The sequence below is a fragment of the Girardinichthys multiradiatus genome, chromosome 23, assembly GCF_021462225.1.
Source record: "Girardinichthys multiradiatus isolate DD_20200921_A chromosome 23, DD_fGirMul_XY1, whole genome shotgun sequence".
Taxonomy (NCBI): Eukaryota; Metazoa; Chordata; class Actinopteri; order Cyprinodontiformes; family Goodeidae; genus Girardinichthys; species Girardinichthys multiradiatus.
Window position 1 is genome coordinate 13,141,115 of NC_061815.1, and position 14,023 is coordinate 13,155,137.

Here is a 14,023-nt window from a genome sequence, read left to right on the forward strand (position 1 = left end):
TCATCAACATCACCCTAAATCAACAGCTAAATGGTTGAAACTTGAACATACCCGAGTGCTCCAACAGAACAATCACCCCAAACACACATCAAAACTGCTTTTGGAATGGCTTCAACCACAACGGCCTGAAAATGTATGGACCACGACTTAAAGCTTGGTCTGTCCCAGAAAACCAACCAATGAAGACCTAATGAGCTCCATCAGTTCTGAAGAGAAACGTGGTCAAATGTTGTTGATGGGTGATTTCTACATTTCACCAAATATTACTGCAGGGTGTATGTACACCATGCAGAATAAATATCTACCATGTCAAATTTTTTCTCTAATTGAGCCACTGACATGTAAAGGTTCAAATGCATTATTAAAACCTAAATAGTTATCTGAAATTCACACTGGTTATGAGTATGTAAACATCTGACCAGAACTGCACATAGGACTGATTTGCTGTCCTGTGCATTTCCAAACTTTTCCACAAGAACCTTGATAAGGAGGCACGATTCTTGTGTTTCACCATGGTTATCCTCAGCCTCTTATATTTAATGTGTTTTCAAGACAATCTCATTTTAAACTCAGTCAGCTCTCTTCTGATATTGTTTTCTCAGCTCATTTGGCAGAGGCTTTTCTGTTTGAAACAGTGAGTCAAGCACGTTAGACTAATAATGGGCCAGCAAACCACACTGAGAATAAACCTTTTGCTGCCAAATATATTTACAATAAAAATCTTAGCCACAAAAGGCTTTCTTAGGAAACGTTTACATTAAATATTTCATTATATAGTTAACACTACAAGTATTTGCTAATAAACTCTTAATATTTCCACCCCAGTCTACATTATGTATAAAGCACATATGCTTTTGTTCACTAACCGTCCAGTTGGTTGAAGGTTAGATGCCTCGTTCTCTGCAGATAGCTGCATGTCCTCATTGTCCTTTTTCTCCTCTTCTTCTCTTTTGCTGTGTTGATGCTGTTCTTCAGTGGGACCTTCCCCTTCCTTGTTTAGCTCACCTTCTCCTCCCTCGTCTTTACCCTCTGCCCTCCCCTCTCCTTCACTTTGTGCCGTCACCTCTCTACCTATGGTTTCCTCTTCTTGTTTCCCCTCCTCTGTATTGTCCCTCTCCACAGCCTCTGGCCTGTCCTCAACTGCCTCATTATGTGTTTCTGCAGGTGGCTCAGTCGACGTTGTTGCAGTGCTGGGCTCCAATGTGTTCTCAGGTGGGGTGGGAGAGGACAGAGCCTGCCCCTCCTGGGTCATGGTGTCCTTCTCAGAGCAATGCAACAGTCCACTCTGGCTGGAGACAAAGACCAGAGCTGCAACTCAGCAACCAGGGAGAACGCTGGAACAATAAGAATAGGGAACAGAGAAATGTTAGATTTAATGAATGTAAGGGGCTGAATACAATGATGATTCACTTAATTCACTTAATATTGTTAGAGTTTATGTGACAGGTCAACATAAAGTAGTGCATAATTGTGATGGGTAGTATCTGTGAACATCAATTTGCCACTTCTGTAACAGACTGGATTAAAGTCTGGATATTGACTGACAGAAACATACAAATGGTCTCACACATTTATTAAAATAAAGGAATACAATTTTCTAAATGTTGCAGGTCGATTGTTTTCTAATTTTGTGGTCCAAGACATTTTCCAGTCCATTTTCAGCAACAACAGTGGGATATGGATCAGACTTTCTTAAAAAAAACGCTTGTATTGGGCCAAGTTCATTTAATGGGTCTGCCCCAGTAAAGGTTACAGGATTTCTGTGGTCCTATTTACAAAAAAAAGAAAAAATGTAATGAAAGCAAAAAGGCTTAGTTAGTAACAGACAAACACTTTGTTTTTTCCATTATAAGAAGATTTCAATTTGTCCGGATCATTTTTGAAAGGACAGGCATCTATGAAAATCTTGCACTTAGAAAATGTGACTCACTCTTATGCTGGTGGGTCACATTTGCATCATCCTTGAACTGCAGACCTGGGTCAAAATCATCACATTGACCATACATGGCCTGTGGGTCACACTTTGGACACCCCTGCTTTGACATAATGGCTGTATTTCTACTGGGAGTAACTTACACAAGTGGGTGGGACTTAATTTACTAATTAAGAAACTTTAAAAACACAAACAGTTACACTTTTCTAAATTTTATTTATCAAAGGTTTCTCATGGTGTAGGTCTATAAAAGTTTGTGGTTGTAACGTCACAACAGGTGGAAAATCTTCAAGGGGCGTGAAGACTTTTGCAAGGCCCTCTACACCTTGAGCCCATTTTCCTCTGCACCGGAGCATAACGAAGAATTTTTTTGCCTTTTGAGGAAAAAGAAAAGATAGCCAACTGACAGCAGAGGTATGTAGGCAGAGAGACTGAAGAAACCCCATAGGGTCTGTTTAGCATGATCCTGCTGTTTATTGTCTGTTGATCAACGTGGAGACTTCAGCTTTTCCTGCCCTCTGTGTAAATGCATCACAGTAACCTTACATAGCTGCTTCATTAGTCAGAACTCTCTGCAGTGAGGCTCAAGGGTAAACTGAATTAACAGCTCCAGAGCTAGGTTATTAACATTTAATGCTGGCTTTGGTATTTTAGTATATTTATAAAAATCAGCATTATGTTGTAAAGATAAAAAATGAAATTCAAGCTTCTGGTAAATAGTTTTTATTTCTATGATGGAAGAGACAATGTATTGTCACTCTGAACTTTGAGTAAACAATGTGTTTGTAATTATAACAGTTCACTGACAGGCTAACGTAGATCCATGAAGTACCTCTATCTGCCCAATCCAGAGACTCTCATCTCTGCTGACTCATCTGCAGCGAGGGAATCATAGCAGAACTGCAGTAAAATATTTACTGCCACTCGAAGCTTTTCTGGCAGCATGCAGATGCAGTTAGGACCTCCTTAGGCAGAAATGAACTCCTAATCTGCCAACAAATCTTGCAGTCTCTCGGGAAATTTCTAGCATTTCCGGGTCCAAATGTGCAGACAGAAAACAGCTCCGAGATGCCAAGGCTCGGATGCGAACCGGTTTTGTTTCTCTGATGTTGCGAATGCTTTGAGGACGAGGACACTGCAGGCCTGCTCAATGTTTCATCAGAGTTGCAAAATGACAATGCAAATTATGCAGAAGCCTGGAATGATTTAACAAATTGGTCGCTCATTTCATGCTCCCAGTTAAAAGTGGAACATTTTGCTTGCTCAGATGCGTTGCCGCTACAGAAATGGCAGCTCTCAGACTTTGGGAAAATAAAACTCCAGTAAAGATGTATGAAATACAGAGTAAAGATATCACACTTATGGACTTTTTCATAAAAAGACACATCTTGCTAATGTGACCTTTAATCCTCCTCTCTCAAACTGATGTTGCTCTGATCTCAAAGGACAGTGGCAGATTGCTCAGCAAATTCTTCCTGAATCCATAATCAGCAATTAGCCTTCTAATTTTATTTATTCATTTTTTACCAGATGCTTTAAGTAAACACCATCTGCAGAAGCATTTCTTATTTTCAAGTAATACTTTGCACTGCATGCAATTTTAACAGCATTTTCAAATAGTGGGAAAAGTTCCTCTCAGAGTAATGAGTCTAAAAGTGTCTCTGTCCTAAATCATTCATGGATTAGCATATTCTGACTGTCTTTAAAAGCTGTATTAGTATGATCTCAGATTAATCCCAAACTCAGGTACTGAGTGTTCAAAAGACATCTCCATCTTGGCTTCACTGCATACTTACAAATACTCCTATGCAAACCTGTGCAATTTGCATCCATTTCTGCTATTCCTCAAGGAGGAATTTGCACATATTAATATGCAGTCAAATGGACTCACAGATATGCACAAATGGAGCTGTGACACGCCGCCGTAAGTGGAAACAATGAACGGTTATGAAACCAGACACGCTAAGTGGGAATTCTCTGTCTCTCTCCCTTTCTATGTCTCCTGCGTCCTGTTTCCCTCCCACTCTGCCCTCTTCATCTGTTTCACATTATGTTTGCTGCTATCTCACAGTCTAACTCCACTTTCTCTCATCTCCATCTCAGCCTCTCATTTAGCCCTAATTGAGCTAAATGGCACTTATCTGAAAGAGAAAAAAAGGCTGTGGAAGTGAGAGGAACTATGAATCTGGCTGCAGAGGCGAGAGAGAAAGAGCGCAGATGTGCATAGGCATCCCGCGTGGACGGAAGGAGAAAACACAGCCAGAGATGGTGAGGGTGTGTGTGTGGGGGCAGTCAGACGAGTGTGTGTCTCTGCATCTTTGTGTGTTGATGTGTATACTGTGCAAGTCAGGAAGGACTCAGTGCATTCTACTTCTCTCAGCCCAATGCCGGCACTCTTAAGCCTTATCAATTTCCTTTAATTGGAATTAGACCACCTGCCAATCATGAGACAACACACAAACACACCCCAAGACATATAACCCACCAGTAAGAATGGTGTTGGACAAAGGGCCAAACTGCCATCAAATAACTCTTTGTCTTTCTGAAACAGGAACACACACACTATTCCAAGAATAGAAGCAGACACACATCGTGCCCTAATTTATTGATCTCTGAGACGCCGTGCCGCAGTCCGCTGAGAATCCCCACTGATGAGCATGACTGGTCTCTACAGGCAGCAGAGATGCAACGCTAAAGAAGTAATGAAAGTGGAAACTCTGAAAATAAAGGGGCAAAATGAGAGCAGCTGGAGGGAAAACCTCACTGGAACATGAAGCTCATCCAGAAGAGTTTCAGAGTTCATTTAATCCAACGTCAAAGTAGGCATGATGTCCATTTCATTTTAAAAGTATTGAGGAACATTGTTTATCCACAAATGTCTCGCTTTTAACATCAAATCTCCCATAGTTCACAAATGACACAGCGACGTGTTAAAAAATGTCCACTCAATTAAAATACGAATGGTAATACTGATTTGGAAAACAACAAGGTGCTGATCATGTTATTGTTTATATCGCATGAAAGCAAAGCGCATTTTGCACCAATGTCATTTGTTTTACCTTTGCATTTTGCAACAAACTGACAATGCGTCAAATCCTATCCACCAGGTGGACATTTCACATCTGCTGAAATTAACCACAATCTAATCTACTTATAGCCTTCCGTAATGATATGTGGTTATGTGACTCCAATAAATAATATCTACCAGCAGAGGTTACTTAGAGTTGTTATGGTTAGAACAGGGGGTCATAATCTGTCATACTTTATAAGACTCAACAAGCCAATGGGCGATTAGAACAAAAATAAATGGAAATACAGTGTAATGCAAAGATTTCAGAACACAACACTGAATTTCATAAAATATTGCCTAGGGTTTGAGCATTTTAGAATTCATATATCTCCTTAATTAACGAAAATACTCAACAACAAAAATACACTCATGGTTTAACTACATGATTACAAGATGGCTTGTTTAAGGGTAGGAAATGGAATTAAAAGGGAAGAAATGGTAATCTGCATGTATAATATTGGAGTACCACCTGTGGCAAAAAAAGGGGAAAATTGACCCAGAGTCTAAGAAAGCTAAGGCTATAGATGGAATTACAAAACATTGCCTTAAATAACTGAATAGTTTTTCTGTTTCTTCATAAGAGAGAGGTACCCCAATCCTTGTGGGTTTTAATATAACAATGGTCACCAGAGGGCTCTAGATGGACAAACTTTATCAGTTTATTATTTTACTTAATACCCCTACACATAGCCCATTCTAAAATGGCCAAACCCTTTGTGAAGTGCCTTGAGACGACGTGTTTTGAATTGGTGCTATATAAAATAAATCTGAGATGAATTGAATAACATAGGATAGATATAGGCCACCGCTATACGTGAGTCTACCATTTTTTATTATCATGTTCATTACTGGTCACAGCTCTCCTAAACTCGTAAACCTTTTCTGTGTTTAATTTGTCCAAAATGGTAAATAATTCACTATTTATTGCTGCACTGATTTTCAAAACTTCAGATAATCATTACAATACAGAAATTTTAATAGTTAAAACAATCTTGTCATTTTGTAATGTCAACTGTGAGTATCGTGTTGAACCAAAATTAGGCAGTAATAAAGCACACTGCTTTATGATTGAACTGGGGAGGAATATTTATGGTAAATGTCAAAAATCTAGTAATAACTTCCATTATTATGTTTCTTTTAAATTAGAGCTGCTCAATATATTGAGTTCCAATAAAAATCTCAATATCAGTGTGTGCAACACTGCAAACACAAAGGATGCAATGGATGCAATACTTAGTAGGCTCTAATACTTTTTAATACTATGTATTCAATTATATGTGAGAACACCTGGATGGACTTTCACTGAATGGACTTTCATTAGATAACCCAGTTTGGATTAATTTTATTATTTATTTATTTACTTGTGTAGCCCTTAAACTACTGACTAGGCAATCAAAATGCTTTACAAAGCATGCATAAAAAGGAAAACATTCCATTAAAAAGGTAAAATAGCAAAGAACCAACAGCAGAAACAGCAATAAAACAATAGTAACACTGGAATAATGTGCCACCAAACTGCTGAATATTAAAAGGCTTGCTAAATAATAAAGTTTTAAGTTTTAAGAGAGTGGGGACTGTTATAGACCCCCTGGAGATCATTGTGGAAAGAATAATTTTTCATAAAACGAAGAAAATGACAGAAAACCCTGAGCATCCTCTTCATGAAACTGTCCTACAACAGAGTGTCTTCAGTCAGAGACTTCTTCAGATCTGCTGTAAGACGGACCTCTACAGGAGATCCTTCCTGCCGACAACCATCAGCATCTACAACGGCTCTTTGAGGAAACCTTCATAATATGAACTGCAACATTTCATTTCCCTTTGGAATTAATAAAGTATTTTTGAATTTAAATAGAATTTGAATGATGAGATGAAAATGAGAGACTGAGGAAGAGGTAAATGGAATTACAACCGATGTCACCATCGCAATATTCAACAAGTGTATCACACTTTAAGAGCACATTCCCATCAATATCAAGGAATCTCACTATTTAGGTTTATGTATTCACACTTTCCACTTTTGGTCCGCTTTAAACGGACCAGAGTTCGTTTCCCCCCTTGGTCCGGACCTTTTGTGCAGGTGTGAATACACTCAAGCGAACCCTGGTCCGGACCAACAAACGGACCGAGACCCACTTTTTTGAGGTGGTCTCGGTCCGCTTCCAAACGCACTCTGGTGCGGTTCGCTTATGGTCTGAATACAAACCGGCCCCGATCCGAACCAACCCCAAAAAGCGTACCTCTCTTTGGACATAAAAAGCCACCGTAGCCGGTAGCAAAGGTGTGTGTTGTAAGGTAATCATACCTGATAAGCTGTGTGTTGCTTAGCAACGCTACCGGCTTGCTGTGGGACAAGGCACGTAGAGAACGTCGGCGTTCCGCACGTATTCTCTGACGGGGTTCCAACATTGTAAATGCAACGTCTCAAAGTTTGTGTTGAATGAGCTGCTCTTCAGTCTCACAATAATATTGCAGCTTTAATAACGGCACAAATATGCAGAACAGAGACGCTGCACGCAGCACGTCTACACATGTTTTCCTAAATTTCCGGGTCTGTGTTCTGTCCCGCCCCCTTCATCTCTGTCCAATGGGAACAATGATCGTCACCCGCGTGGATTTGTTTACAAGTAATAGTTCACTTGCAAAAAGTACAATTTGAAAACAAACCGCACCAAATGAAAAAAAATAAAGTTCGCTTTTGATCCAGACCAAACAAGCGGACCAAAGGACTTTTCTGGTGTGAATAATCGTTCAAAATACAACAACTTTGAACCCCAATAAGCTTTAAACAGATGGAAAATGTATGTAATTTTTATTTGAGCTGAACAGAGAACTTGGACACAGTTGAGAAAAGGTTCCAGCAGAAATGGACTTTTCCTTAAAATCAGTCATTAAGTTACTAGATGATCCCAGGGTTCAGATGCAGCTGATGTAAGTCACACTGTTATTATGAGGTGTAAATTCTGGAAATATAACAATACATAGCCTAATGAGGTAAATGCATTGAGAAATCACATCATTCCCAAATGAAAAACAGATGATAAAATATCATCATCTGTGTAACTGCACTAGGATTTTCCATTTAATATTTATTACCCCAATAAAAAAAAAAACATATGAGTTATAGTGGCTTTAAGCATGGCACTATGGGGTTTATACAGCAGTCAGATGTTATTGGCTGTGAGGTGATGGAGTGGAGGGGATCACCCTGGATTCTCAGTAAGTTTAACAGATGATAGAGGTAGACAATCAGGAATATAATCCAGAGACAGGAATGTGATGTTGTGAATTACAGCTTCAATATTGTGTTTGAAAAAAATCATATTTGGTTCTATAAAGACTTAATCTCCTTAATCCTTATCTATCTATCTATCTATCTATCTATCTATCTATCTATCTATCTATCTATCTATCTATCTATCTATCTATCTATCTATCTATCTATCTATCTATCTATCTATCTATCTATCTATCTATCTATCTATCTATCTATCTATCTATCTATCTATCTATCTATCTATCTATCTATCTATCTATCTATCTATCTATCTATCTATCCTCTTGTTTTGCTGAACATCGCTCTAGTACCTTCTCTTGGGTTAGAGTGGTGGCCACCAATTGACCACGTGCCACCTGTCTGAGCTCATTACATTCAGAGTGCTGCCCACAGTGATTTAAAACAAAACGTTTGTGTGCAGCTCTTTTGTTTGTGCAGCCTGGCTCACAGAGTTTCTTATGAAAAGGCAGCAAAAACAACAGTGAGGGACACAGTGCTGGTACTCCAGTGCACGCACTGACATTGAGATGATTACACCATTTTTTATTTTCTTTAAACAGATTTCATAACATCCACATTTTGGTGGAGAAATTTAAAGAAAATCAGGGAACTACAGCAAATACCTAAGGGGTCAAGCGTTGCCACTGATATTACTTCTGTAAACACTAAAACCCACCAGGATGACTCTCTAAATACTTTCTATAAAAACTAATTAGCCCTCAAAAGGAATTTATGAAGCTGCCAGATGAACTGACGGGTGATATAAGATCTGCATACTAAAGACACCAAAGGAAAACCTACCCTGTGCTTCCCTTCTTTTTCCCTATACAATGGCTTGCTAGGTTATTCATAACCCTTTACCTTTTTCACATTTAGTTTTGTTACAACTAAAAACAATGTATTCTGGATTTTTTTGATAGATCAACACAAGGTAGTGGGTAATTGTGGAGTAAAAGGTAGAGGATACATCCTCATTTCTTGCAAAGAAATATCTGACAGTTGTGGCATGCGTTTCTATTCAGTTCCTCTGAGATAATACTTTGTAGAAGAACATTTCGTTGCAATTGCAGCTGCAAGTCTTTCAGGGTATGTCTTTACCAGCTTTGTGTATCGAGAAACTGACATTTTGCCCCTTCAAACTTAGCTCAGGATTATCCTGACAGAGATCATCAATGGATTTTCAAGGCTAGCCAAAGATTGGATTTAGGAGTGGACTTTGACTGGACTATTCTAAAACACATGAAAATGTTTTGATCCAAACCATTCCGTTGTTGCTCTAGCAGTATGTTAAGGTAAGGTTGTTGTCCTGCTGAAATTTGAACCTCAACCCCAGTCTGAAGTCTTTTAGAGCCCCAAACTCTAAGTCAATTCTGACTAACTTCCTATGTTTCGGCTGAAGAGAAACACCCCCATACTATCAACAATAAAATTTTTCTTGCCACAGAAAGGTCAGATTTGTGTAGCACTTGAATAACAGCTGTCCTGTCAATGGATTCTCCCACCCCAAGCAGTGGATCTCTCCAGCATTTTGCTGCCTCTTTGTTTAATGCTTTCCACGAGGGATTAAACAGAGCTCTGGGAGATCTGTCTTAGGACCCTGCTTTGTAACCCAAACCTGCTTTAAACGTCTGCACATCTTTCACCTTGACCTGTCTGCTGTGTTCCTTGGTCTTCATGATGCTGTTTGTTTAACAGTGTTTTCTGACCAACTTCGGAGGCCTTCACAGAACAGCTGGATTTATGCTGAAATAAAAATACACACAATCGGACTGTGTTTACTAGTTAGGGGACTTCAGACCACTGGAAGCACCTTTTTTTTTTTATGGTACCCGAGTAAAGCTTATTACCAGTGATGTGCAAGACAGAGGGAAGGCTACGTAGCTGAATCAGCCTCTTTGCGGGCAACACAGTGCAGGTTCAGCCTATTGCCATTGGTGTAGTGTTAAAGATTGGGAAGGTCTAACTTAGCTTCTTACTTACTGGATGAGAGCTGTTCAAAACTGGAAGGCAGAGTTACAAACTGTACGCAAGCTGCACCAGGTGTTTAATTATTGTTTGGTGGTGCAATACTTAATAAGCACCAGGTGGCGCTTTTTAAACGCTGTTTAATAGGCATGTAGTGGCCCTAATTAAATGCCAGGTGGAGCTAGGTGTTGCTGGACAATGAGACAATCTCCAAAATGTCTTTCTGTACACATCTTACCTCAAGACACTGCTTGTTACAAATCTACACTTTCCAGATTTTTGCTTTGAAAACAAATTTTGAAAACCAGAATCTTCCTCTCACTTGAAAATCATGCTCAACTTTGTGTTGATCTGTCCCATAAATTCTCATAAAATACATAGAAGTTTGGTGTAACCTCACAAAATGTGAAAGAGCTAAAGGGGTGTGAATACTTTTTCGTGGGACTGTATCTGTGGAAACTACTGAAACAAACTGTTGTCTTTTTCTCTAATTGACCTACTGACCTTGGTCCTGATATACAAGCTATGCACAGGACTGACTCTGCAGACCTCATTCACTCGCTTGCTCACTCACTAATGCACACACATTTGTATTTCTACACATATTAGGTCTTTTATTAACTGCACTTATGCCAAGCCCAAAACACAAAGAGTCCTAGGCAACATAAATGAGTACACACACACACACACACACACAGACACACACTGTGCAGAAATAAAGTCACCTTTAAAAATGCTGGTGCAGGTGCAGAGAGGAAGAAAAGCATTTAATCATTTCCTGCTTGTGAGTCTGAGACAGGAAGGCAAGAAAAAATGAACTTGGGCATAGTCCAGGGTGTTTTCCTATAGCCTGCTTACAACAAGCCACACTAGAACCAGCACACAGCCTGACTCTGCAAGCCTAATGGAGCAGTAACAGTTATTCAGCTCCACCTAGTCTACCCCAATATGTCACTTCTAGGCCATCAAGGTCAACTGTTCTCTCACATTTTGTCACTTTAAGTGCTACTATCTAAATACATGATCATAAAAATGTGATGCTTTGGATTTTTGGCCATATAAATCCTTTTAGATTTCTCTATATTACATGCACATGGGAAAACATAATGGATCGATGTGGCAGGTAAGTGACTGGACTTCTTCAATTATTGGAATTTCGGTGTTAACTTAAAAAAAGAAAGAAATTAGTTGAAAACACGTGCAAACTAAACAACTAACTGCTTCTACAATCTTTGTGCTGTTTTTGCAGTTCAGATATCAAAACATTCAGCTCTTACAGAACATAATGATTCTAGTATATATAGCTTTCATACTTTTTGAGATATTTAACTTTTTCTAAACATTCTTTCCCAGAGAAATTAATAGCTAACAACTTGTGCTCTTTGAACCCAAACTACTTCCTAGATCCTTGTTTTTAACCCTGCAATGATTTCAGCTTCAGTTTATCTAATTTGAGTACATCCCTTCAGTTTACAGCATTCACAGAGCAAAAATCAATAGAGACGGGCTATACAGCTATATTCATTTTAACTTTAGTTTTCTTGTTTAGTTTTCTTGCAATCATGTTTCAACATTATTAATGGTTTTATTGGATTCATTGAATAATCCATTTTGGAGTTTTAACCAAAGATGGACTGAGGGGAAAAACATTTTTAGTGAAAAACCTTTTTTTATTAATTTTGTTTTCTGAAAGTTAGTTGTCTTAGTAATCTTCTTAGACATTGTTTTTTTTTTATCTGATCATTTTTAATGCAAAGCTGAGAGTAATGATAAAAATATTTTATTTCACCCCAAATATTGCTCATATAGCAAGCCAGGTTAAGTGTTAATATTAGCAGCTCACTCTCCGATAGCCTTAATGGTTAGTTAGTTGATTTAACCCATTGTTCGGATTGAAAACCTATCCCAGTATTGGTCAAATCCATAATGCAACCCAGGACCTGACCAGTCCATACTGAATCAATGGCTGACTTAGCAAAACAATCCTAATTGTGCTGTTTCAGCCCAGTAGTTATATGCCAAGGTTTTTAAAGATGTCCCTAAATACACTGACTACAACAGACATCAGCAGGACTGGGCTTATTATCCTACTCTCTCGCCTGTCTCTCTCCCAGTATGTGTCCCAGTATGTGTCCCAGTATGTGTGTGTATGACAGAGAGAGAGAGAAAGGGAGACCACGGCGCTAGACAGCCATGTTCTCCCAGCCTCCTAGAGCCAGTAACCATGACAACGGGATGGCTGGGAGACACGGTTAAAGCTCAATGGAGGCCGGTGTCTTTCCTCTAAAATAGAGCTTGGTCGTGTTTCAAAAGCAACTTGTCCTCCTAAAAGCGCAAAGGAAACGCTTTTCTTCCCCTCTTCTCCGAGGAGGTCGGAGTGGGAAACAGCACACACACACACACACCTCGATAAAATCCCACGGCCCGGGTGGTGCCTATCTTCCAGGCTAGATTTCATTAGCTCCAAACATTGCACCGTCTTTAAGCTTAGCAGTGAGGGTAAACTGAAAGCTGCTATGTTTGGTCAAAGCAGGAATGCCAAACCAAAGCCTCCATGAGGACTTTTGGGGTTAAAATAAAACAGGCTACATCCCATCCAATCCAGCACGAATAAATAACCGTTTAACAGAGACAGAGGTAACACAGCTGCTGTACCTTAAACTGATGACACTAACCTCTCCTCACTCACCGGGAAAACGCGTCCTGTCAGGATCTGAGAACGAGAGACTCCTCGTCTTCTCCTCTACATGCACACCGGGTAATAACTCTGATAGACTGGCTCTTTTCCCTCCTCTCAGCCCCCTCCTCCTCCTCCTCCTCCTCCTCCTCGTTCACGTCCGCCGCCGAATGACCGACGCTCGCGGTGGGAGTCTCGCGCCTCCGCTCCGGCTGGCAGGCAGGGGCACGCGGGCGGTCCAGGCGGCGGAGCGCGGCTCCTCGGCGGACTGATGAATGGCTGCAGGATCGTCCTCCCCGTCTCCTCCTCTTCGTAGAGCCCCCGCTTGTTTGAGTGGCAGCTCGGAAAATGGAAATCTGCTCGTCGGACTGCTTGTGCTCAGAGCACGGAGTGAACGGGACGCGTTTCCAGGGCCGGTTGTTATCTGACAGATTAGCACTATCATCAGTTGTGTTTACACACGTGTGTGTCTCTCCTCTGTCACTTTGTGATAAAATCAGACAATCTTTTTAGAAATCACATGAGGGCCATGATATCTTAAAAGGGTTTCAAGATGTCTTCAGATAGACTAAAATCATTTTCTCCACCAGACATGGACTCATTGAGAAAATGTTTTTTGGAACCAAACAATGGGGGAAATCCGCATACAGATGATTTACAGGCAGTAATCTAGTGCTATCCAGGGTCTAAAGTCCTGGAGCTGTCATGTTCTGGATGTTGCACTGGTCATGCTGGAGTTGGTTTGAACGGGAATTTTATGTCTGTGAAGGGAAACATGACCTTTGCAACTGTTGATAAAGTGTGCATGACTCATTTTTCAACTTTGTAGGTTGACATGAACATGTGACATACTTCAAATATAAACTGGAAAAAAATGAAAATAAAATCAAGCCTTTTGGTTTCCATGCCATGGTTTGTGGTTTCTTTTTCTGATCCTCTCAGCACTTGTTTAAATGGTTTAGAGTTGCATGGACTGGTTAGTGCTACCACTGTATACCGAGGTTTTAAAAAGGAATGATTTCAACACCACAACAAATGTTGATCATACCATTCATGAGATTTAAACAAAGTGAAAGCGCCAAAGTGACTGGAGATTTCTCC

General features: G+C 39.9%; 1 protein-coding gene across 4 annotated transcripts in view; it reads right to left on the minus strand.

Annotated features, from left to right (window-relative positions):
• psd2 (pleckstrin and Sec7 domain containing 2) overlaps positions 1 to 13,822 on the minus strand; it is a 62,196-nt gene extending 48,374 nt beyond the window's left edge. Inside the window, exons 1-2 of one of the 4 annotated variants that reach the window (XM_047353572.1) lie at positions 12,935 to 13,822; positions 867 to 1,334 (exon numbers count right to left, since the gene is read on the minus strand). In XM_047353572.1, the coding sequence (XP_047209528.1) occupies positions 867 to 1,252 (386 nt within the window). In that variant the 5' untranslated portion in view covers positions 1,253 to 1,334; positions 12,935 to 13,822. Of the gene's footprint in view, positions 1 to 866; positions 1,335 to 7,308; positions 7,427 to 12,900 lie in introns of those variants that run through there. The other 3 variants (XM_047353569.1, XM_047353570.1, XM_047353571.1) reach the window with 3 other exon arrangements.
• Between the last annotated feature and the right edge of the window lie 201 nt (positions 13,823 to 14,023).